The sequence below is a fragment of the Setaria italica genome, chromosome VIII (genome assembly GCF_000263155.2).
Source record: "Setaria italica strain Yugu1 chromosome VIII, Setaria_italica_v2.0, whole genome shotgun sequence".
Classification (NCBI taxonomy): domain Eukaryota; kingdom Viridiplantae; phylum Streptophyta; class Magnoliopsida; order Poales; family Poaceae; genus Setaria; species Setaria italica.
The window spans coordinates 6,979,962-7,003,637 of record NC_028457.1 but is presented as its reverse complement, the minus strand read 5'-3'; the positions used below and the strand labels follow the sequence as shown (position 1 = coordinate 7,003,637).

The following is a 23,676-nucleotide window of genomic DNA, read 5'->3' as shown; positions in this document are numbered from 1 at the left end:
GAAGTTTTGCCACTGCCGCGCCAGACCGCCTCACGTCCCGCACCCATCACCTCGCCCGGATCTCCAGCCATGCGCCCGGATGTCTTCTGGTTTTTCCGCCTCTCCACAGTCGCGCCGCCCACGAGCTCGCTCCACAATGATACCGCCCCTGCCAACCATGGCTCCGGCAGAGACAGCTCCTTTTTCCGCCTCGCCAGTGATGTGCCCCGGCAAGCCGCCTGTTCCTCCGCGCGGTGCTAGAGCTTGCTTGTTGTCCACGAGAAGCCCCGCCGCCGGAGCACCATCAAACCTCATCGCCGCCCAAGCCTTAGCGCTTTAGCCTTTCCGCCCAAGTCTGTTCCTTCCCGACCCCAAAACTTCACCAGTAGGCCTAAAGGTAAACTTTCAACCCCTTCCTGGTTCGCCCGACCCCTTTTTCCATCTTGCCCGACCCTGTCTGTTCCGCCGACCTTTATCCACCTCGCCCGAGGGCTAGGCTATATCTTTTTCTTGACCCGAGGGTATCTGTGTAAAATTTCGGGGACTTCTCTGTGTTAAGTCTGAGGACCCCAGTATAGTTATTCCTTAAGTTTAAGGGTCAGATCATAAGTTTATCCCCGTCCGACCCTTTCATCCTGTTCTCCACCAACTGAAGTTGGACTCCCCCAACTTTCCTGTAGCTTTGCTACAAGTCCTGGGCTAAAGCTTGCAAGTGTTGTTCAAATAACCCTCTAAGTACTAACTCCTGCATTTGCATTTGTGTAGAGCTACATCTCGCCGACGGCACCTACGAACTGCATCCGGCGCCAGAAGACGGAGCAGTAGCTGAGTCGCCGATCGCAGGAGCTGAAGCCGAACCCGCCGAGGACTAGTTTGCCTCCACCCCGCTTGAAGGCAAGCCCCGGAGCTTGAACCCAACTTTCTAAACTTGCACATGCCTTCCTTCTTATGAATGTACATTTACGTATAGGAGTTGTTTGAAACCATAGATGCATGACTTAGTTCCTTTGATCTGAACACTAGTCTGTTGGGTCCGAGTAGTTGCAATGCTTAATAGGACTCGGTAAAAGTTGAGTGATTTCCTGTCACTCGCGAGTTATAGGAGTTGGTTGTTTTCCCTCTGGTTACAACTATAAGGACGATGGACGGGGCAGGGTTTGGTGAACTCTTTTGGTGGACGGCTGATCGTCCCGTCTGTTTACTTGAATCTGTTAAGGACTGACAGTTGTGGTGTTCATGATCAAGTGTTTGAAAGTACTAATCACATACCCATTATGGGATGGGGAAGCATAGTACCTGATTGAACCTGGACGTGAGCGGTTTAATCCAGTGTCTCTGGAACGGAGTTTCCCTGCGGCCGCATGTGGTGGCAAGTGTGGTCACGGAACGGCAGAGGCCGGGTCTGTGGAACCTTGCACCAAGGGAAGTGGGCCCGACACGGGTTAGGGAATTGATGGGGACGGTCGACACAGGAAGCGACCCTTGGTGGTGCGCGGATGTCGTAAGGTTAGGTTCACCATGCATGGCTAAAGAACTCAAATCGATTCGTCTGCCTCTCACAGTTTGAGACTGCTTGATCGCTATGCTACACTGAGTAACGAAGGAGTTTGATGATGACATGGTCTTGATGTTGAGCTTATACACATAATGTTGGATCTATGCTTGCTTAGTATAGGCTACCAATGTAGACTGGTTAATGAACTTAGAACCTGAGCTAAAACCTTGAAAATAAGGACCTAACATAGTCGCTTTTGGCAAATAAAACCCCTCAGCCAAAAAGCCTTGCATGTCTAGAAGTGGTGGAGTAGTTGTTTTTCCCACCGGTTGGTTATGTCTTGTTGAGCTTAGAAGCTCAGCCTTGTTTGTGGCATTCCTTTTTCAGGTGAAGTTGAAACTTTTGAGCTTGCTGCTGTTGGCACTTGGCCATCCCAGCTCCCTCCTGGGTGGACGGTCGAGTGGGATCCTTCCTCGGACGGCGAGGAAAAGGATCACTGATGTCCGGTTTGGCCTCACCAGGGACATCCGACCCCAGTGCTAGCTTCCGCTATGTTTTGTCTTCCGTTGTTTTTTATCCTTGTAAAACTCTGATTTCAAACCAGTGTGTAATGAATTGTTGAACTAATCGTGGATCTATTATTTTCTCTGGAACCACTCACCTTCGTGTGAGCTATGCTAACTCGGTCCTGTTAAGTGGTTAAACCAGATGAAATCTGACGGACCGTCGAGTTGACTTGGTTAAAGCGGGGGATTCGCGTGTTAGGCGACTTAACCGTGCTTTAGCCAAGTTAATCCGAGGTGTTCCGCCACAGAGACCTTCAATCTGGTCGTCAAACTGGCGACGATACAGACCGCCTCAACATCGCCACCTCTCGCGCCTAGCCGATCCACCAGCTGGATGTGAAGAATGCCTTTCTTCATCGACACCTCGCGGAGACCGTCTACTACCAGCAGCCTCCCGGCTTTGTCAACCTCGCCACCCTCGATTACGTCTGTCTCCTGCAGAAGTCCTTGTATGGACTGAAGTAGGCCCCGAGGGCGTGGTACTAGCGGTTCACCTCCTTCCTTCGACAGCTCGGCTTCGTCGCCTATACCTCCAACACCTACATCTTTGTATACAAAGAGGGGTCGAGTATTGCCTACCTCTGCTCTATGTCGACAACATCGTCCTCACCGCCTCATCTTCGACTCTTCTTCGACACATCATGGGGCGTGTTCACTCCGAGTTCACCATGACGGATCTTGGGGACCTACACCACTTCCTTGGCATCTCCATCACGCGTTTCCCAAAGCTTGTTTCTATCTCAGCGACAGTACGCCCTGGATCTTCTTCAGCGTGCTAGCATGGCTGAGTGTCACTCTACAGTGACTCCCGTTGACACTCATGCCAAGCTTTCAGCACATGATGGTGCCAAGCTCCAGGATGGCTCTGAGTATCGGAGTTTTGCTGGGGCCCATCAGTACCGCACTCTAACTCGACCTGACCTGGCGTATGCGGTTCAGCAGGTGTGCCTCCTCATGAATGATCCGCACGAGCCCCACATGGACATGATCAAGCGCATCCTGCGCTATGTGAAGGGCACGCTCTCCTCCGGACTTCACATCGGCACTGGTCCTTTTCAGTCTCTGACTTCCTACTGCAACGCCGACTGGGCTGGCTCCCCGGACTCTAGACGCTCCACCTCCAGCTTCTACGTCTACCTAGATGACAATCTGGTGTCTTGGTCCTCCAAGCGTCAGACCATGATGTCTCATTCCAGTGCTGAGGTGGAGTACCGGGCTGTGGCTCATGCTGTGGCAGAGTGTTGCTGGCTGCGCCAACTTCTTCAAGAGCTTTATGTCTTGCTTGCTTCGGCCACTGTTGTCTACTGCGACAACGTGAGTGCTGTCTACATGACAACCAACCTCGTGCATCATCGGTGCACGAAGCGCGTCGAGATTGATATTCACTCCGTCCGTAAGAAGGTGGCCTTAGGTGAGGTCCAGGTCCTCCACGTGCCATCCTCTCATCAGTTCGCGAACATCATGATAAAGGGCCTGCCAACTCCTTTGTTTACTGAGTTTAGGTCCAGTCTGTGCATCCGTGATCCTCCCTCTTCGACTGCGGGCGGGTATTAGGAAATATATGTGTATTTTAGGATGTATTTATCCTTTCCTTGTACACTTGATGTATTTCTTTTACTCCAAACTATATTGGCCCTATATGTAGAGGTCACCCTCTTATTAGAGTGTGTAGTGTTTTCCCATCTACTTCTCTACACGCACATTCTTTCGGTTTGTTTTAAAAAGAGTTTCCCTGGTCAATTTGCAATATTACGTTTATGATTGAAATATCAACAAACTCACGTATATGTGTATCAAAAGAAGCTACCTCCCTTGTACGTTCATATCTATACGATCAGCGGTGCTTAATTTGGTCTACCTGGCCATTTGCGAATGCCCCGCAGCGGCACATGGTCGTGAGTTGCTTACAACACGGACTTTGTACTCGGTCCCGGGTCCATCGCACGGTGACGTAGGTGGATGTGCTAGCGCCAGCGGTCTTGTATGGCTGAATGGGCAACGAAGCGGTATGTTTGACCGTCCGCGGGTTTTCGGAACTCAGGAGCCGGCGCGGGGGTGGATGAAAAAAAAAAAAAACGGGAGGTGTGGGAGGCGGGCGAGGGGAGGGGGCGCGGTGCGCTCGGGTCCGGTGCGGGCGGGAGGGGTGGTCGGGTACCGAGCATATATATATAGTCGGCAACTGTTCTTTCTGTTTCGGAAAAAGAAAGCCTTGGAGAAAACTATGCAGTTCATGATGCAAAACCGTCCCACCCACAACGATCTAAATACTACAAATTGACTCATTTATGAATTAAATATGTCATTTGTTTCTCTAATTTGAACTCACTTTACACGCACCTTTTTTACGGAACCATTCGTGACATCCAATATTCGAAGAAAAAAACTGTTTGGTTGTTATTCATTGCGTTTGGTGTGTTGCCCGTTGTAGGCGTATTCAACTCCATGCGACACAGTTTCGAATCACAACGAGCATATATGTAAGAGGATACAGCAAAATTGAGGTACTGATTGGATGGCGGTTTAATAAAAGAACGGAATACTAACTAGCATAGCAATTACCTCTCCAGAAGTGTAGAGCAGCAGCAACGCCATGTGTGGTGGGCACTGAGCAGAGTCACAAGAAAACTTGCAGTTACCAGAGGATCAGAAAGCAGGAAGCTAGGGATGGATATGCAGAATCAAGTAGACAGTGTGCCGCGCTGGACCAGGTATACGAAAGAGCAAGTACGTACCTCGAGCTCCAACTGGGACCAGCTGCCTCCTCCTAGGCTCCTAATCCATTCCCAAGCACGGTTCAAGCTCCAAGAAATTGGCGAAAATGCAGGATGCACAACCGCAGATATGAGGTGCTTGCATTGCCATCTGCAGATATGATGGCAGAGTACTGCAGCTTAACGCTTGATGCGTGACAGCTATTTTTCTATATCGTACTTCCTCCGTTCGGTTTTGACACGTATATTTTCAAATCTGAAAAATTTTCTTTTGATAATCTTATTTTAGTCAAGCATCGATGCATTTAATGGTTATCTCGGATTTCATATGCTACATGGACATCAAGAAGTCTAGGATTTAATGAATCGCTTGTTTACGAGGACCGGTTAATAGCATGATTAAATGGATGATAAGTAGAATGATAGATAGGATTATTTTTCTTGTCACTGTGCCATGAGAAAATGGTACTAGAGAATGGAGGGAGTAGAGAACGGAGGGAGTATTAGCAAGTTACATCCGGTCAACTACTCTTAGACCCGGTCTGGTTCAAAGGAATTTTGGAGGAATCGTGAAGGAACTGATTCCTCTCGAAAGTTTCCTATGAAAGCTGTTTGGAACAAAGGAAATAGGAACGGTAAAACGGAGGAAAGTTTCCTACGCCAGTTGATTTCACGGGAATGACAACATCCACTCTGACCTCAATTTTTGGCGAAAGTCCGAGGCAACGAGAATCGACGAGAAAAAAAACATTACGAGGCCCTGCGTTACGAGTCCACCTAGCGCCAGGTGTGGCAGCTCCATCAGCCAGGCCCTTGTGCTCTATGCGAAGGGAGAAACAACAGCATGGAGAGAGATGTGGCCTCTATGAGCACAGACGAAACTATAAAATATGGTACTGTGTTCTTGTTGGATATTTGGATGGGAGCATTTGTGATGTCGCAAAGAATGTCTATTTAGAAAATTTTAGACACATTACTAGTGATAAGAAATATCTATATTGCTCATAATAACTAATATTAATTTTGATTGAAAATCGTGCTGTTTGTTTAATTTTCTAGATCGTAAATAAATGCACGTGTATTGGAACTAGGAAAATAATATCAATTAATTATTTGATTGGCTCTACGCGCTTCTCCATATATTTTTTTATTAGTGCGAGTGTTACTTTAATTAGATGTAGTTTATTAGGAGGTAAAATGACACTATTTGTGGGATAAATTTGAGAGTCTAAAAGGACACACTTTGCGGGATAGAGGGAGTACACCCTTACAACCTTTTATTTAAATTTTCAACTTTTTGTTGGACTTTTTCAGTCCTGTATATTCACCTGACTAATAAATGCATGTTATATTTCGATATAAATCTGCATCAATGAGCAAATTTACACTTTATGAAGGGATTTCAGAAGAGAAACTCGCAGTTGTAGAGCAACATTTTGATGTAATCAATGTTGAGAGATTTGACCTATCATGGTGTTAAAAACACGGAACCACGATGTTTAACTTGTGGTATACGATAGACTGGGCTGGCCTTGTTTGGGCTTGTGCGCCAGACCAATCACAACCTAGGTACGTACTTCTGCAGGGGCCAAGAAAAAGGTGGGGTATACACCGCCCGACACAAGTAGCAATTTACCGTTTCAGATTCATGTGGGGCAACTCATTCATTTAGGTGATGAAGCAATGCAGTACTAGTGTGCCACTAGAAATTATTTCCCTTTGCATTGATTATCAGAAATTCACTGGCACCCACAGGCCACCGAGATGGCAACGACTTTGGATAGTTGCTATGGTCCAGGTCAAGTCAACGGGGGAAAAAAACAGAAGGTGCTGTGAGAGTTCCCTGCCAAAGACATTTTAAAACATAGCTGGACGAACTGGCCAATTGCGACCTGCAAGGCTGCAAGTTGCTATTAGAGAACTCGATGGCAATGCAAAGAGAGCGGAAAGTTGTCGCCCCAGCCCATCCAAACGCCTCACGAAAACTGAACGAGCTACCAGCCTCAGTGCGTTGCACTAGAACAGTGAGCGATGTTGCGGCGCAGAAATAGCCCTTCATCTATTTGGTTTAAAATTTATATTTTTATAGTTAAACGGAGCACATAATATTTATGCAATATCAAATAGTGGACTTTGAAAAGTATCTTGTAATTAAATTTCATTGCTAGATTTAATTTTTTTTATTGGATACCTCTGGTTGTAATAAAGCCAACCAAAACTAACTTATATTTTTATCATTTTTCTATGTTTCAAAGTGGCAGTCAATTTATTAGTTAATAAATTATCAGTTTGCATCCATATTATTTTTTTACATCTATATTTATATTACTTGTGGGTTGGACGGTGAGGTGATTTCGTTAAAGTAGATGGGTGAGGTGATTTCGTTAAAGTAGAGGGTTTTCGTAGGAAATTGTGTAAGAGAGGTCTTGGATGGCGGGTTCGATTCCGACGATGTTCGGGGTTATTTTAAATCTTACTAGGGTTATCTGTACCTAGACTGCAGGTTGGATTTTGAAAAAATTTGGGGTGTTTTTTGAAAAATTTTCTGTACCAATAAAGATTTTCCTTTGGTTCATCCACCAGGGTGTAATATTAACAAAAGATTGTAAGGGTGGTAAAAAAATGTTGCTTTTGTGATGGTAATGAGACAATCAAGCATCAAGGGAATCAGTTCAGGTGGCAAGCAAAGCGCTGGAAGTTGTCGTTTTGGATATCTTTGTCAAGAACGGATGGAGAAGCGATAATAGACTTTGCTTATGATTTTTTCCCTCTTAACTTTTACTTTCATTTCGGTGATCAGCTTCGAAGCAGAATTTGCTATAAAAATTTGGCTGTGCGGTCGTAGAGGTTGAAAACAATTCCATTTTCTAAAAAACCATTGGCGGGATCATGACACTAATGGCCGACCTCTGAAGGTTATTAATGTAACAAGTCAGTTTCTTTAACCATCATAAGAACCCTGGATCGCGTCGACAAAACACCTGGCAAGTAGTCATGGGACATCTTCTCGTCACCCGAGGGTTCTAGAGGGGTTCTCGTTAACCCCAAGTGTATGCGAGATCGTCGATCTCACTAACGAATATCAAAGAGGTTTGGTTGTTTACTTGTTGTATTCCAGGTAGTCAAGTCTCTCGTAGCAAGGTTCAAGGTTTATAGCGAGGGTGGAAATTGAACCGTGACGGAAGCGAGGAACCTCGATGGCCGTTCACGGTCTGTCTGAAGCCTAAAGCCTCGAACCATAGTTCTCTCGATACGGTTTGGATTGCAGCGAGGGTACGGGCCAAGCTGCGTGAGAAGCGTGACCCAAAGTAGGAAGTAAAATTGAACACTTCCATCCTAAAGACATTCGTGTACATCATATTTCAGAAATATAATGGTTGAACAGGGATAAATTAGGGATGTAAAGTTGCTTTTCATTAACTATAAAAGGGATGATCTTTTCTAAATGAGAAAGTGATTGAGAATGTTGGAACTATGCCGGTTTTTGTTGCGTACTTGCTGTGTTCATAGAGCTTCCACACCACTACACCAGGGGGGCACGCCGTCAAGCAACACAAGAAACAGAGCAGCTCTGAGAAACAGGGGAGAAAGCAGAGGACGAGGTGGAAGCAGCAGAGCGAGGGCCAGGAGCCCAGGACGGGAACTTGCAACAAGGTCATTAATTACTGTCTCGTTATCCATACACAAATATGTTGATCCGATAATGTGCCCTACATCTAAACATGCAATGTGTGCCCTTATTGATGAACTTGATATACACGAAACCCACTGCAGCACTTGGAGCACCAAAGAATGTGGCACCTGCGACAGATCCCATCAAGGGAGAGGAGCCTCATGTAGTTTTCTATGGTAAGCAAGGCCACCTAGGATGCCATTCATGTCGAAGAGATGCAGCATAAACACTTGCACTAGGGTGATACACATCATGCATGTATACCTTTTGCTAGCTTTTGTTTTTCTACATTAACAATAGAAGTAAAATATCATGGCCAGTCCTTAAACAAAATTGCATTTTTGTCCCTAAACTATTGATGGCGAAGGCGAGCTAATGCTTTCAGGCACCAAGTTGAGGTACCGGATGGCTTGGATTAGACAGCATGTTGATGGCCTCTCTGATTTCCGGCCGGAGCGCGCGATCGAGTTGGACACACAGGAGCCCGACTGTGAGCACGCGTGCCATCTGGCTCTTGTCGAAATCGCCGTTGAGCCGCGCGTCAGCCATCTCGACGACGTGGCCCTTATGGTACGACTCCCGGACAGTGCTAGTCAGGCTGTTTGGGAAGCCCTTTTCTGGGTCGAGAGACGCTTGAGACCTCTTGCCGGTGGCGACCTCCAGCAGCAGCACGCCAAAGCTGTACATGTCGGACGCGGTGCTCGCTGAGCCATTGGTGCACTGGGGGTCCATGTAGTGGTAGCTCCCGATCATTGTCGTGCCTCTGAGGGAGCCCTGTCCGGGGTTGACCTGCCTCACGAGCCCAAAGTCGCCGAGCTTGGCGTGGAACGCGTCGTCCAGCATCACGTTGTCGGGCTTGATGTCCCGGTGAAGGATGGGCTCCTTGCAGCCGTTGTGGAGGTACTCGATGGCGAAGCCGATGTCAAGGGCGACCTGGTACCTCTCAGTCCAGGTGAGCAGCCTCCCTTGGCCGTGGAGGTGCTCGTCGAGGCTCCTGTTGGTTACCAGCTCGTACACGAGCATGAGCGGCTTGCCGTCGCTGCACCAGCCGACGAGCTTCACCAGGTTCCGGTGGCTCAGCTGGCACAGGGTCGTGACCTCGGTGACAAAGTCCTTCCTGATCTGCGAATCCATGTGCCCTGTTAATACTTTCACTGCCACCGGCGGCATGCGCGGATCCTTCAGGTCTCCCCTGTACACTTTCCCGAATGAGCCGGCGCCGAGCTTCCTGTCCTCGGAGAAGTTGTTGGTCGACGCCGACAGCTCGTTGTACGAGAACTCCTTCGCAACTGATATGGCATTTTCCGGAGTGGATTGTGTACGAGAATAACTCCATTAACTCGATTGTATGATTGAAGAAGAATTTACTCCTAACAAATACTAAGCTATAGCAAGAGGGAGGGTTTTAAATTACCTGGCGACTCTATCTTCATCATCGCGGCCCAACGCTTACGCATGGTAAAGAAAATCAGAGCGGCCACTACTGAAGCGGCCAATAATGCACTTGCAACAGACGACAGTATTATCACCCATAACGGGGTCCTTGGATCTGTACGAGCAGCAATACGTATACATCATCAACGGTAAGTTTCCTTTTTCGGATGCATAATTAACAGCAATAACAGTCTTAAGACGTTGTAATAGTAGCTAGTGGCTGTAGATAGTCTTCTCACCTGTTGAGCTGAATGACCACGAGATGAGGACGGGACTGAAATTGGTGTCCTCCCCTTTGCCGGTCGAGAACCCAATGGCCGCGTCCTGTGGCAACCGTTGCTTCTTCAAGTTGAGTAGTGCGCTGATGCTCGTAGTACTCCCGTTGGCCAGTCGTACGGTAACCTCCAGCAGATTGGAGCCTGCGTCGTACGTGACGTTTGCTGAAACGGTACCGGCGGCGAGGTCCCCTTTCGCCAAGTCCCTGGAGTAACTGTCGGAATGGATCGAGTTCACGTTGATGCCGACGTGGTCGCCGGTCGCGTCGTAGGGGTCCCAGCCTTCGTCCCACTGCGTGTCGAACTCCACAGCCACGGTGGGCGTAAAAGATGATTTGTCGCCGAAGAGGCCCAGGAGCCCGCCGCCTGAGTTCGGCGGCAGGCTCGAGGGGAACGGCCCGATGAAGAACGCGGTGCCAGGCCCTTTCGGTAGGGTGGTGGTATTCAACCCCACTCGGAGGCCACTCATAGAGAATGAGAAGCTAGTGCTGAAGCTCGCTCTCTTGCCGGTGAGGCCGTCCCACAGGCGAACCGGCTGCTTGTAAAAGACACGGGCAGAGCTATTCTTCACGTAGCTGCTATGTAGACAGATGACGCCTCCACAGCGGTTTTCGCTGTTGCCATAGTCGGGGAGGGGTCTAGGCAGAATAACCATTGGTGTCATCTTTATAGCGAAATGATATATACCATCTACTTATTGGATTAGTACTAATAAGCATATTTTTCAATGGAGATTATCACAATCTATTGGTGTCATGGGGACACCACAGAAGTGGCCTAGATGCACACCTGGCTGATGTACCTCAAGATCTTCCTGTTGATGCGGCCCGGATCCGGGATGGAGAAGTCGTAGCTGAAAGAGAGCCCAGCGACGCCAGGGGACACGAGGCAGAGGTGAGCTTGGAGGATGAGGAGAAGAAGGGGAACTCTTGGATAGCCCATGGCCGCACAAGGAGAAGAGCTAGCAATATCGCTGGCTGGGTTCTAGTGTGTGTGTGGCCAGCGAGACTGTAGTCACATATTTATGGTTTCCTAAACTGAGTGCGAAGACTGTGAGAAGCAAACAGATGGGCGCGCGCGCTATTTTGACCTTAAATAATCACCGTCGCGCAGCCGACTATCGGGCACTGCCTGCCCACCGCCGGCCGGTCATGTGCCGGCCATGTGACACTCCTCCCATCTTCCACGTTAAGTTAAGGGCGTGTTTAGTTCTCCCAAACTTCTAACTTTGATACTATGCAAAAAAAAGATTCCTCGTCACATCAAATTTGTGGTACATGCATGGAGTACTAAATGTAGACGAAATCAAAAACTAATTGCACAGTTTTGTTGTACTTTGCGAGATGAATCTTTTGAGCCTAATTAGTCAATATTTGAATAATAATTCACAAATACAAACGAAACGCTATAGTGTGCTACAGTGCTACAACTGTGATTTTGGACACCCAAATTTAGGCAACTAAACAAGGCCTAAAATCCAACGAATAGATCCATGATCCATACGCCCGAGAGTACAGCGGTGGTACGCCAGGCGAGCTGCTCGTCATCTCGCTCGTGCCTGCGTAGCAAAGGATTTCAAGATTGCTTGCTGCTAGCGACAGCATCTAGAATAATTGGCTCTTGTAATTCGGTTTTATTATTGTTTGTTATTTTTTTTGTGAGAATTAAATCGACCTTCACTTTGTCGTTAGATTCTGTTCTTGTGCGAGAGGAAGAGCAGGAGGAGGGCAACGGCCGCAGCAGGTGTCGCCGGCGGCGTGGCTCCGGATGCTAGCTGGGAGGTGCACTGGAGAAAAGAGGAGAGCCGAAGAGGAGGGGAGAAGAGAGAGACTGACATGTGAGTTCATTTATAATGGGTAAAATAGATTATTCAAAATAAGTCCTCATGTTTTCAGAGCTGGAGTCCTGCAATCAGCCAAACACGTGCAACAACTCCACGTTTTCATGAAGTTGATGGAGTGAAGCTGCAAAAGGATGGAGTTGGTAGAGTTGAGCTATTTTTTCTGAAGTGGAGTGCTACCAAACACCCCTAGCTCCCTCGCCTCTTATCCACGTGAAACAATATAATTGAGACTCAAGCCTGCATGTAGTCCTGCAGTAGAACATTTCCTTTATTTGCTGTTGATGTGCAGGGTTCTGCGCTGGAACCCAAACGAGACCAGTAGTAGTCTACGCTAGCTCTACAGCTGGCACGAACCGATATATAGTAGTCAACTGCTCTTGATAGGATCATCCAGTAAAAGTCAATGGAAAACTCAAAGGGCACAGTGAGATTTCCCTGGCAAAGACCGGATCAATTCGGGACCTGCAAGGTCAAATTAGGGAACTAGATGGCAATGCAACGGCTGCAGAAACTTTCCGCCAACCGATCGAAACGAATGGTGAACTCTGAACAAGCTATCCAAACTGATCGAAATGAGTGGTAAACTCTGAAGAAGCTATCTGAGATAGTGCGTTGCATTACATGCTACCTAGTCATAACTGGCCCAACAAATCAGCGTCAGGAATCGCCGAATGGGAAAGACGGTGGGCGAGCAAGCGCGCAAGTCTACATGGCTCTGCGCAGCGCGTTCGGGAGCACAACCATGGATATCGTACATTCCGTGCTTCCTTTCTGTACATGTGCGGAGAGAAATGAGAGAAGCCTTAGAATACCGGCGAAGACATGGGAGACGGGGAGTTATCATCGGAAGGGCCGGTGCTCCAAGCAACCCCGTGGTCGGTGGGCAACCATGACGCTGGTATCACTAGTTCACTACACACCGCCGCCACTAAGGCACACTCAGACCAATTGGATACTAAACACCTAAATGCCTACACACCGCCGCCAACTGCATGCAGATCGATTCCCCACTCGAGCAAGTGATATCCGAAGGTTTGGAGATCAAGCTAAAGTTCTGGTCATGGTTTGTCCAACCATATAATTGACACCAGATCCTTTTGTAGATATTGGAGACACTGTTGGCTCCCAGGAGGATCAGATCTGGCATGATCTACACCGACACTGGGCCATGCTTGCTATGATGAGCAGGCATGGGGTCATGCCTGCTACATACATCAAACGTTTTTTTTTCTTTAGTACGAAAGATAGACATCACAGGGATCATGCTTTGACCATTTTTATTAACTAGCATATGTATCTTCTTTCAAACTGTATGTTAGTGTCATGCACCGACCCCATTAGCGGTGACATCCGTTCCTCTACACCCTGATCTGCCAGGAATAAATTAATCTTCTTTTAGCTTCTCATCACTAGTATATTGTACTTAGGAACCAAAATAGATCATCAACAAGCGGTATTTACCTGATTATTATGTTGACAAGGAAGAGGGTGGAGATGGAGGAGGATGATACTCGCAAAGCGATTCAAGAGACAGGATCCTTTCCTCATCGTGTTCCTCCTTCTCTTTATCTGTTAGCATGGAGACGACGCATTTCATGTCGCTGTTCGGCACCAGTCTCACCGCTACACAACAGTCACTGTGGATGTGTATAACGTTGCCAGTGGATCCTTTCTTGGTGAAAGTATGACAGTAAAACATGACTCTTGCCTTCTGAGTCTCCGTACAAGTACCAGTCACTACTTGAGGGGGAGATATCGCACATACTAACAAGATGGCAACTGCCATTTTCCAATAAAACATCTTGCTGCTAATTGTTAAGGAACTAGTAAGTGTCCTATGTACAATGGAATGCACACTTGCGCTCCCTTATATAGGATGGGCGGAACCCACGCAGGCACGCAAAGGATTTAAGGATAGGGATATTTTGAATATTTTGATCCGATAGATATACGGATATAGTTGGATATAAAATGCTTGTACACATGAAGCGTGATATGTAAGCATTTGTGACCAAGCTTTGCGTATATAGATTTTAATATGCACTTACTTTGAAGATAGATAGATAGACAGACAGATAGATAGACAGACGGACAGATACTACATGCAGTATAATACGTGATAAATCTGTGATCTCAATTAAAACATGAGGCTAAATTAACAGGAACACATGCAAACAGATGGACGGGAGAGTGACACTCTGATTTCTCGCGGTGCTTACACGGCTAGGAAGTTTTACTGACGCAGGTTCGTTCTCACTCCTTCCCTTCGTGACCATCACCGGCCCACGTTTATAGGCTTCACCAGTTTATAAGCTTATAAGCTTCTCTTGGGTTAGTTGAAATTCTGCTTGAAACTAGACAGTTCACATGGACAAACAAGCAGCAATCTCCTCTACTAGAGAGACTTGATTGGTTCTTTACATCCAATTCTTCGACCCTGAATTATCCTAACACTATGGCAGCATCCTTGGTAATGGAAACTTCCGACCATGTTCCCTATGCTATTAGTATTGGAACAGACATTCCAAAAAGGAAATACCTCCAGGTTTGAGAATTATTGGATGGAACACGAGCACTTTACGAACATTGTTAAACATGGTTGGTCTGTGCCAGTTCACTATTCTGATAAATCAAAAGCCCTGACAGCTAAGTTCAAGAATCAAGAATTTAAGGAGGGTGCTTAAGGCTTGGCAGGCTCAGCTGTCTAGTCTCAAAACTAACATTTCCAATATGAAGTTAGTCCTTTCTCTTCTGGAAATCATAGAGGAATTTAGAGATCTCTCTTTGATGGAATGTAATTTTAAGTCTGTCCTGTAAGATAAGCTGATAGCTTTACTAAACCAACAAAGAATCTATTGGAAATAGAGAGGGACCATTACGTGGGTGAAATTTGGTGATCATTACGTGGGTGAAATTTGGTGATGAAGGCACCAAATTCTTTCATGCTAATGCAACCATCAAACATAGAAGAAATCTGCTCACAAGTTTAGGAGATAATAATGGTCAGCAACAAACTGCACATCATGCTAAATAAGTCATTCTTTGGGAGGCATATAAAGAAATACTAGGCACCTCTGATCATTAGGCTATGCTTTTTGAACCGGAACAGCTTCTGACTCTCTCAGAAGGCCTTCATTATTTGGATGATCCTTTCACACATGAAGAAATTGATTCTATTACAAAAAATTTGCCCAATGATAAGGCTCCAGGGCCTGATGGCTTCAACATTGATTTTATCAAGAAATGTTGGCCAATAATCAAGTAAGGTTTTTATGATTTGTATGCAGCCTTTCACACTGGAGATATTTGTCTTAGAAGTATGAATGGATCTTATATCACTCTCATTCCAAAAATTGATGGTGCCTCTAAAGTTTTTTACTTCAGGCCTATTTATTTATTAAATTGCTCTGTGAAAATCATTACAAAGTTATTGGCAAATAGGCTGCAGAGAGTCATCATGGGAATCATCCACAAGAATCAGTATGGTTTCATCAAATCCAGAACAATTCAGGATTGTCTTGCATGGGCCTTGGAATAACTCCATATATGTCATCAATTTCATAAGAAAATTGTCATTTTCAAGTTAGATTTTGAGAAAGCCTTTGACAAGATAGACCATGAAGCGATGCTGGCCAATATGAAATACAAAGAGTTTAGCCCTGTATAGTTAAACTAGATGAGAGATATTTTCAGTTCAGGCACTTCCTCAATTCTACTTAATGGTGTTCCTAGAAAGACCTTCCATTGCAAAAGAAGGGTGAGGCAAGATGACCCCCTATCACCACTTCTCTTTGTCTTGGCAGCAGACTTATTACAATCTATCTTGAATGATCCAAGAAGAAGAGGCCTTCTCCAGCTACCAATCCCTCTCCTTCATAGCTAGGATTTCCCCATTCTTTAATATGTTGATGATACCCTGATCATCATGGAAGGTTGTCCATCTCAATTGCAAACTCTCAAGGATATACTGCAGAACTTTGTGGTACTTCTACTGGTATTAAAGTAAATTACTCCAAGTCAATGATGGTCCCTGTTAATATTGATGATGAGAGGTTAAGTCTCCTAGCACAAACTTTTGGATGTATTGTGGGTACCCTGCCCTTCACATATTTAGGTCTACCTCTAGGCCTCACCAAACCAACAATTAAAGAATTCCTACCTATGGTTTCAAGATGTGAAAAAAGACTAGTTAGTACTTCAGCTTTTCTTTCTCATGCGGAAGGCTAGAAATGACTAATTCAGTTTTCTCATCCCTCCTGATGTTCTATATGAGTACCTTCTTACTACATAAAACAGTTTACAAGCAAGTGGATAAATACAGGAAGCATTACCTCTGGAGGGGCTCTAATATCAACAACAAAGAACCACCCAAAGCTGTATGGGAAATGGTTAGCTTGCCCAAAAAGTAGGGAGGATTGGGGGTCCTGAACCTTCAAACTCAGAATGAAGCACTAGTAATGAAAAATCTGCATAAGTTCTTTAATAGAGCAAACATTCCCTAAGCCCATCTTGTATGGGAGAAGTACAATTCTAATGGGCGACTCTCCAGTCATGTTAAGAAGGGCTCCTTCTGATGGAAGGATGTTCTCAAGCTTCTGGATAAATTCAAAGGCATGGCTTCAATTTCGATTAAAGATGGACAAACATGCTATCTTTGGCATTATCTCTAGAATGATAGAGTTCCTGCTCAGGCTTTCCCTTAGCTATTCTCCTTCGCTAGAAGAAAAGACATCACCATTCAGAATTCTTAGGCCATAAGTGATCTAGATCAACTCTTTTATTTGCTTTTATTTGCTATTGCTCTGGAACAACTGATTGTCCTTGCTTCTAGTCTGGAGGATCTTCAAATCAACTCTGATCCTGATGTGTGGACATACATTTGGGGTTCTCCCTCATTTTCTTCACAGAAAGTTTATAAACATGTCACTGGTCATAGGCAAGTTCATCTGGTTTTCAATTGGCTTTGGAAGTCAAAATATCAATACAAGCATAAAGTGTTCTTCTGGCTAGTCCTCTGAGACAGACTAAACACCAGAAACATTCTGAGGAGGAAAAACATGAACCTGCCTTCTTATGATTGTGTTTTATGTATGAATGAAGGAGAGGAAACTCTATTCCATCTACTACTTGGTTGTTCTTTTGCTCAACAATGTTGGATTCTCTTAGGGCTTTTCATCGATATGTCTGCTGAGCCATATGACATTTTAGACAGTTTCAGAGAGTTGTTGTAGGTTCCTTTTTCATGGAAATCATCATTCTTATGAGGTGGTGCATTTGGATGTCTAGAAACGACCTGATCTTCAAAGGGATTTAGCCCTCTGTTCAAGCATGTTTAGCATGCGTCAAAACAGTTTCTGCTCTAGTTATTCTCAGAGTAAAAAGAGGAATGGTAGTCGCCTATGTTTCAGTGGCTAGACCAATCTTTGTAATTTTTCTTATTTTTTTCTTTCCTTCTTTGTTTCTTGAACTTTGCCTTTGTGTTGTTGTTGGTACTTTCTTAAATATATTATTAATTAGTAGGGGGTTTGCCCCTCCTGTTTCATAAAAAAAAGGGAGAGGGGACACCCAGCCAGGGAGAGGAGAGCCCCACGGTCCCAGTCCTTGCGCCCACATGGACTTTTGGCAGCACGCTCGGGCAGCCATGGCTAGGGGGGGAGATTTTCTATTCCATAATACTAGGATGCGGGGCCTAAAACACGTAATTGTCGGCACACTCTTGTCCACAAATTATTTTTTAATTTCAAAATTTTATCCTCATATAACTGATGCAAATCCTCCCACCTGCATCTCTTTCTCTCTATCCGCATGAAGCGGGCTCACCGCATGCCGCTGACACCTTGCCCCACCCGTCTGGAGGTGGAGGATCTCTAGCCACCTCGTTGTGTGTCGCCATCACCTTGCACTCCCAGCAGTGGCAGAACTAGCGAGAAAATTAAAGGAGGCCAGACAAATATTTGCTAATTCAAGAATTTGATAATTGATCCTACTTTTTCATTGTTCACCCAAGCATACACTAGCTAACAATGACTACAGTAATTAATTATGCAACGACAATACACTAAAGTGAATAGTTTGCAAAAGTGGTCAATATATCTTGTTCGTTTAAATTTCACTGCGATATTCTTCACTATATTAAAATCATCAATAATCAAATATGTCATGACCTTTATTGCAATCTCTCTCAATGTGAGACAAAGAAATTAAATCGAAAACAGTTTAGGAGATATAGATTAAGAAAATAGAGCTCGTTTTACATTGGTTTGAGTTGGAGGAACATCAAGAGCAGGACTTGTCATTAAGTTAGCCTCCATTGTGGCCGCGGCTACCTGCCTACCCGCTGTCATTTGCGCGATGGCGCTGTCGCAGAGCCAGTCCGCGGAGTGGCACTAGACGTTGGCACTGAGTCCGCTACGATTGCGAGATTGAAAATGAAATATTGCAAGGACAGGATCTTATATTAGCGTCTTGACGAGCTGCTGCAGGCAGCTGTGTGCGTTCGGCAGTTAGGTTTGCCCCCACAGCATGCTAACCATTGACTAAATAAACTTATTTCATTTTTGCTGGGGTGGCCATGGCCCCTGCCGGCCACCACCCCAGTTCCGCCACTGCCTGTAAGGATCTCTAGCCACCAGCCCTAGGGAGCTGTCTCCATGTTACAGCTCCGTGTTAAGGGGGCTCGCTGTGCGTCACCATCCAGTACCCGCTTGTGTCGCGCTGCTCGTCGGAGGATCTTTACCCACTGACCCCTCGAGCTGCACTGGTCCTTGCAAGTGGGTACAAGTGCGGCTTTGTTGATGCGAGGTAGGGAGGTGCATCCTTGGCTACGGATAGCGCTGGTCGACATGCCACCCGCTGAATCTCATCACCCTCGTCCAGCAATATCACTATGCAATACATTGCTAAAAAATGGTTTTCAGGAGCGATTGTTAGCGACTGAAATAGCATTTGTAGGGACAGGTGCGCTACCCGCTCCTGCTTTTTGGAGCTACAAATATCTATTTGCAGAAATGGGTAAGGTGTCCGCCCTTGCAAACCATTTCCAAGGGCGGACACCTTACCCACCCCTCCAAATGTTATTTCCATAGGCAGGTGAGGAGGTGACCCGCCCCTAGAAATGTTATTTCCAGGGATGGGTGATGCCTTATTCGCCCCTACTAATTGATTAAAAAATAAAAAAACGTGTCGGTGCCATAGTGAGCTCCATCGCAGCCACGTCCAGGGCAGGTCCGGATCGGTGATATGGCAACATGTGTTTCTTTCATACATTTATAGTAAGTGTTTGGATCAGGAAACGGTCTCAAATAAAAATTTGGTCAACTGCAAAGTTTTAAATCTCGTCAAGGTCTACAAGTTTAGTATAAAGTTCATCTTCATCCAAAATCATATGAAAAGTTACAATTTTTTCTTGTGCAGAACCATTTTCTAGGGGCGGGTGATGGCTGGTAAATTTCTTAGATTGTACTTGCCTAGCTGTGTTTGAGTGCTTGATTCACCATGGTTGCATTTTGTGAGATTATTTATTTTGATTGGAAATTGCTCATCCCTTTTTCGGAAATAGCAACGATAGCGACGGTTGGTTTGAAAGTTAGTTTTATAGCTCCATGCGTTTGAGAGTTGGATACCTACATCATCACCCCTTGGATGGGTTAATTAATTGGTTCGGTGGATCATCGATCGGTTGTGCTGATGATTGCGGTCTTTTTAGGCCTTCGATCTTGTTGGCCCTAAAGGCCATCCCTTTCAATTGGTTCGATGAATAACCATGGTTGTGCCAATGGACTGCAGTAAAACTAACTTTCAAATAGCCGTTGGACCCCCTGCCAACTCCAATGCTTCATCCAATACACCATCGGATCATCCGGTGCTACTGATTTATCTGAGTTTAATACCACCATTTGAGCATCATAAATACCGTCACTTGGAATTTGTGAATTTTTCTGTCATTTGGACACTTGAATACCTTAAAATAATCCTAAATACCATGGCTTGGTCAATTGAATACCATAGTTTGGATACTCGGATACCATAATTTGGATATCAGGATTACCATCATTTGGACCTTGCCATAGTTTAGTTTGCATTCTTAGGACCTGTAAAACCTACAAGGTACATGTTGGAAAAGCTATTAGTTCTAATGACTATGTTATCACTCAATCACCAAAATCACAAACAATGGTCTTACGAGGCCATGTTCCTTACACGCTGCCACGAGCCCGCGGCCGGGTGCCGGTATGCAGCCTTTGGGCCGTCATGGATGAGCTGCGCGCCACTGGGGGTGGTGGGGCACTGCTAACAGGCATGCTACTGCTCCTATCATGGCTGCACCTGCCATCCTCGTGCCTCCCGCACAGAGGGCCACTAGTAGAGAACTCACCTTCCATGCGACCCCTTTTGTCCCGTTTAAAGTTGGCCCGGGATAACAGGGGGCGCGCCATGATAGGCTGGAATGGGGCGGAGCTTTACTCCCGGTTGGTATTTGCAATCAGGACTAAAGGTCCCCCTTTGGTCCTGGTTGTAACGGCTAGATTTCGGGCATTGGTGGCACCACCTTTTTGTCCCAGTTGGAGCCTCTAACCGGGACAAAAGTGCCACCCTTTGTCCTAGTTGGAATTACCAACCGGAACAAAAAGTTTACTCCCGGTTGGTAATTCCAACCAGGACAAAAGGGTTGCGCTTTTGTCCTGGTTGGTGTTTCCAACCGGGAGTAAACTTCAACCGAGACAAAAGGTGTTCCCTTTCCCTTTTGTCCCAGTTGAAATTTTAAACAAGTTCGTAGTCTTCAAGTTCAACAAGTTCTGCAGTGCTAAGGTATGAATTTCTGTACATAGAGATGGCTTCTGCTACTGGAGATAGTGGCGATGGTAGGGGCGATCGTCGTTCCTATCGCAGCAAGGGGAAAACCATAGTTGGCCCTCATGATAAGCTAAAGAAAATGAGCTCGTGGGAGAAAGCAATGCTTCGTTATTTGCAAAGATGCCATGCAAATGCTAGTGCGGTGGGTCAGGAACCTCCTTTTGGTGGTCGTTATGCTCCATCTCTAGACCCAGGTGTTTCACGTCCACTTAGTACTACCGTTGCAGTAGGCACAAATAAACCTTAGGATGAGGCTGGGTTAGTGGAACCTTCATCTTCGCAGCCCAAGGATGCTTAAAGTGCTCCTAGATAATACCCAGGGATAGTTTGTCCTAGTGTATCATGTTGTTTAGATCTGAAATTTAAATATGTGTATTTCTATCTATATCTAAGCTTTCAGCATCATTTGCACTACAAAGTTTTACATGCTTTCAATCGTGAATAGCATGTAGATAAGTCATAAAGCGTATCAAATAACCGTCAATAGGCACGTAAAGATGAATTTTAATGCGAAATTGAAATGACACACTTATTCGCAATAAGAGAACCTAATATTTGTAATCATTGAAGGATGAAGAAACAATATATTTGAATTGGTACAAAAAAACAACTACCATATAACCTAATATTTATAACATTGGCAAGTTATTAGAGACCTGCATGCTAAAAATCATATTAAAATTAATTGTGTACAAAAGAAATAAAAAAAGGAAAAAATGCGTAATCCATTTTTATGTGTAATCCATTTTCATGCGTAATACGATGCAGATGGACTGGTAATGGATGTATAATACGGATAGATGGAGCAAGGTGTTTATTGATGGCTTGCATTATTTTCTCGAAGTGGCCAAAGCGAACAAGCCAGAGTATGGGTTCATATGTTATCCATGCTTCCAATGCAGTAACAAGAAGGACTATTCACAGCCACTTGTTTAGATACGGTTTCATGCCTAACTATTTGGTTTGGACCAAGCACGGTGAAAGAGGGGTTGTAATGGAAGACGGCAAAGAGGAGGAGGGTGATGAAAACATTCCGGACTGGGCTGCAGGCCAAGCTTTTGCAGATACTACAATGGGCGAGGCTGATAAAGATGAGTTTGTAGAAGATGACCCTTCTGATGATCTTGGTCAGGTGCTACGGGATGCATACGGAGATTATGAAACTGAGAAGGAAGCAGCAAAGTTGCAGCGCATGATAGATGATCACCAAAAATTGTTGTACCCAGATTACCAGCAGAACCATAAAAAACTAGGTACCACACTAGAATTTATGCAACGGAAGGCCAAAAATGGTGTCTCCGATAAGGCATTTCAGGGGATGTTGAAAATTGTCAAAAGATTCTTCCCAAGAATAATGAATTGTCTTCCACAACATATGAAGCTAAACAAATTGTTTGCCCTCTGGGATTGGAGGTTCAGGAGGTACAGGCATGTCCTAATGACTGTATCCTATATCGTGGTGCTAAATACAAGAAACTAGATGCTTGTCCCATGTGCGAAGCACTACGGTATAAGATCAGGCGAGATAATCCTCGTGATGTTGAGGGGCAGCCTCCCAAGAAGAGATTCCCACGAAGGTTATGTGGTATTTTCCTATAGTATCATGCTTGAAGCGCTTGTTCAGGAACAAGGTGAATGCTAAGTTGATGCAATGGCACAAAGAAAAACATAAGCAAGATGAGATGCTGAGACGCCCCATTGATTGGCCCAGTGGAGATCAATTGATAAAGCATTTTCGGACATTGAAAGTGATGCAAGGAATATAAGGTTTGGTTTAAGTACTGATGGATTCAATCCATTCGGTGAGTTGAGTAGTGGTCATAGTACTTGGCCTGTGACCTTATGTATGTTCAACCTTCCTCCTTGGCTGTGCATGAAGCAGAAGTTCATTATGATGCTGGTGCTTATCCAAGGTCCAAAACAACGTGGCAACGACATTGATGTGTACCTAAGACTATTGGTTGATGAACTTTTACAGCTCTGGAAGGAAGAAGGTGTACGTGTGTGGGATGAGGATAAAAAAAAGATCTTTAACCTACGAGCATTGTTGTTCATAACCATCAATAATTGGCCTGCATTGAGTAACCTTTCGGAATAGACAAACAAGGGATATCGGATCTGCACCCACTGTTTAGATGACACAGACAACATGTATTTGAAGCACCGTAAGAAGGTTGTCTATATGGGTCATCGTCGATTTCTTTATGCTCACCACCAGCTGGGAAAGAGCAGGATGCATTTCAAAGGAGCGCCAGACAATCATAAAAAACCTACACACCATAATGGAAAGCGTGTCTTTGAGATGATAAAGGATGTAATGATAGTATTTGGAAAGGGTCTTGGTAGCCAACCTGTTCCCAATGACGATAGCGGACGTGCACCCATGAGAAAGAAGAAGTCAATATTTTGGGAGCTAACTTATTGGGAAGTTCTAGAGGTCTGCAATGCTATAGACATGATGCACCTGACAAAAAATCTTTGCGTGAACGTGCTAGGCTTCATGGGTGTTTATGGGACCTCAAAAGATACTTTGGAAGCACAATAGGACCTGAAAGCCATGGGGCAACGAGATGACCTACATTTGGAAAAGGGAGATAAAGGATAGCACTACTTACCTGCCAGTTACACTCTCAGCAAGGAAGAAAAGGATAGCATGTTTGAATGTTTGAATAGTATGATGGTTTCGTCTGGGTACTACTCGAATATAAAGGAAATAATAAATATGAAATAAAAGAAGTTTACAAATCTCAAGGCCCATGACTGCCACATGTTGATAACCCAGTTGTTTCTGGTTGCACTGAGGGGTGTTCTACCAGAGAATGTCCGGTTGCCACTCGTAAAGTTATG

At 45.2% G+C, this 23,676-nt stretch overlaps 1 protein-coding gene and 1 long non-coding RNA gene across 2 annotated transcripts; both read right to left on the bottom strand.

Moving 5' to 3' along the window:
• Positions 1 to 8,455: 8,455 nt before the first annotated feature.
• Positions 8,456 to 11,107, bottom strand: LOC105914903 (L-type lectin-domain containing receptor kinase IX.2). Its single transcript, XM_022829437.1, has 4 exons — positions 10,923 to 11,107; positions 10,098 to 10,771; positions 9,839 to 9,973; positions 8,456 to 9,713 (listed from the first exon to the last, which is right to left on the bottom strand). Exons 2-4 carry the CDS (start codon positions 10,600 to 10,602, stop codon positions 8,806 to 8,808), a joined length of 1,548 nt encoding a protein of 515 aa, XP_022685172.1. The 5' UTR covers positions 10,603 to 10,771; positions 10,923 to 11,107; the 3' UTR covers positions 8,456 to 8,805.
• Positions 11,108 to 13,057: 1,950 nt separating this feature from the next.
• LOC101783727 lies at positions 13,058 to 13,807 on the bottom strand. Its single transcript, XR_001164740.1, has 2 exons — positions 13,438 to 13,807; positions 13,058 to 13,346 (listed from the first exon to the last, which is right to left on the bottom strand). It is a non-coding gene; the product is annotated as an uncharacterized LOC101783727 (long non-coding RNA).
• Between the last annotated feature and the right edge of the window lie 9,869 nt (positions 13,808 to 23,676).

What these genes read in the sequence shown, in the direction of transcription:
- LOC105914903 (XM_022829437.1), bottom strand. Translation starts at nt 10,602, where the DNA reads ATGAGTGGCCTCCGAGTGGGGTTGAATACCACCACCCTACCGAAAGGG. An exon ending in GTGGTCATTCAGCTCAACAG is followed by an intron (nt 9,974 to 10,097) that starts GTGAGAAGACTA and finishes CTGCTCGTACAG; the next exon opens with ATCCAAGGACCCCGTTATGG. An exon ending in GATGAAGATAGAGTCGCCAG is followed by an intron (nt 9,714 to 9,838) that starts GTAATTTAAAAC and finishes ATGCCATATCAG; the next exon opens with TTGCGAAGGAGTTCTCGTAC.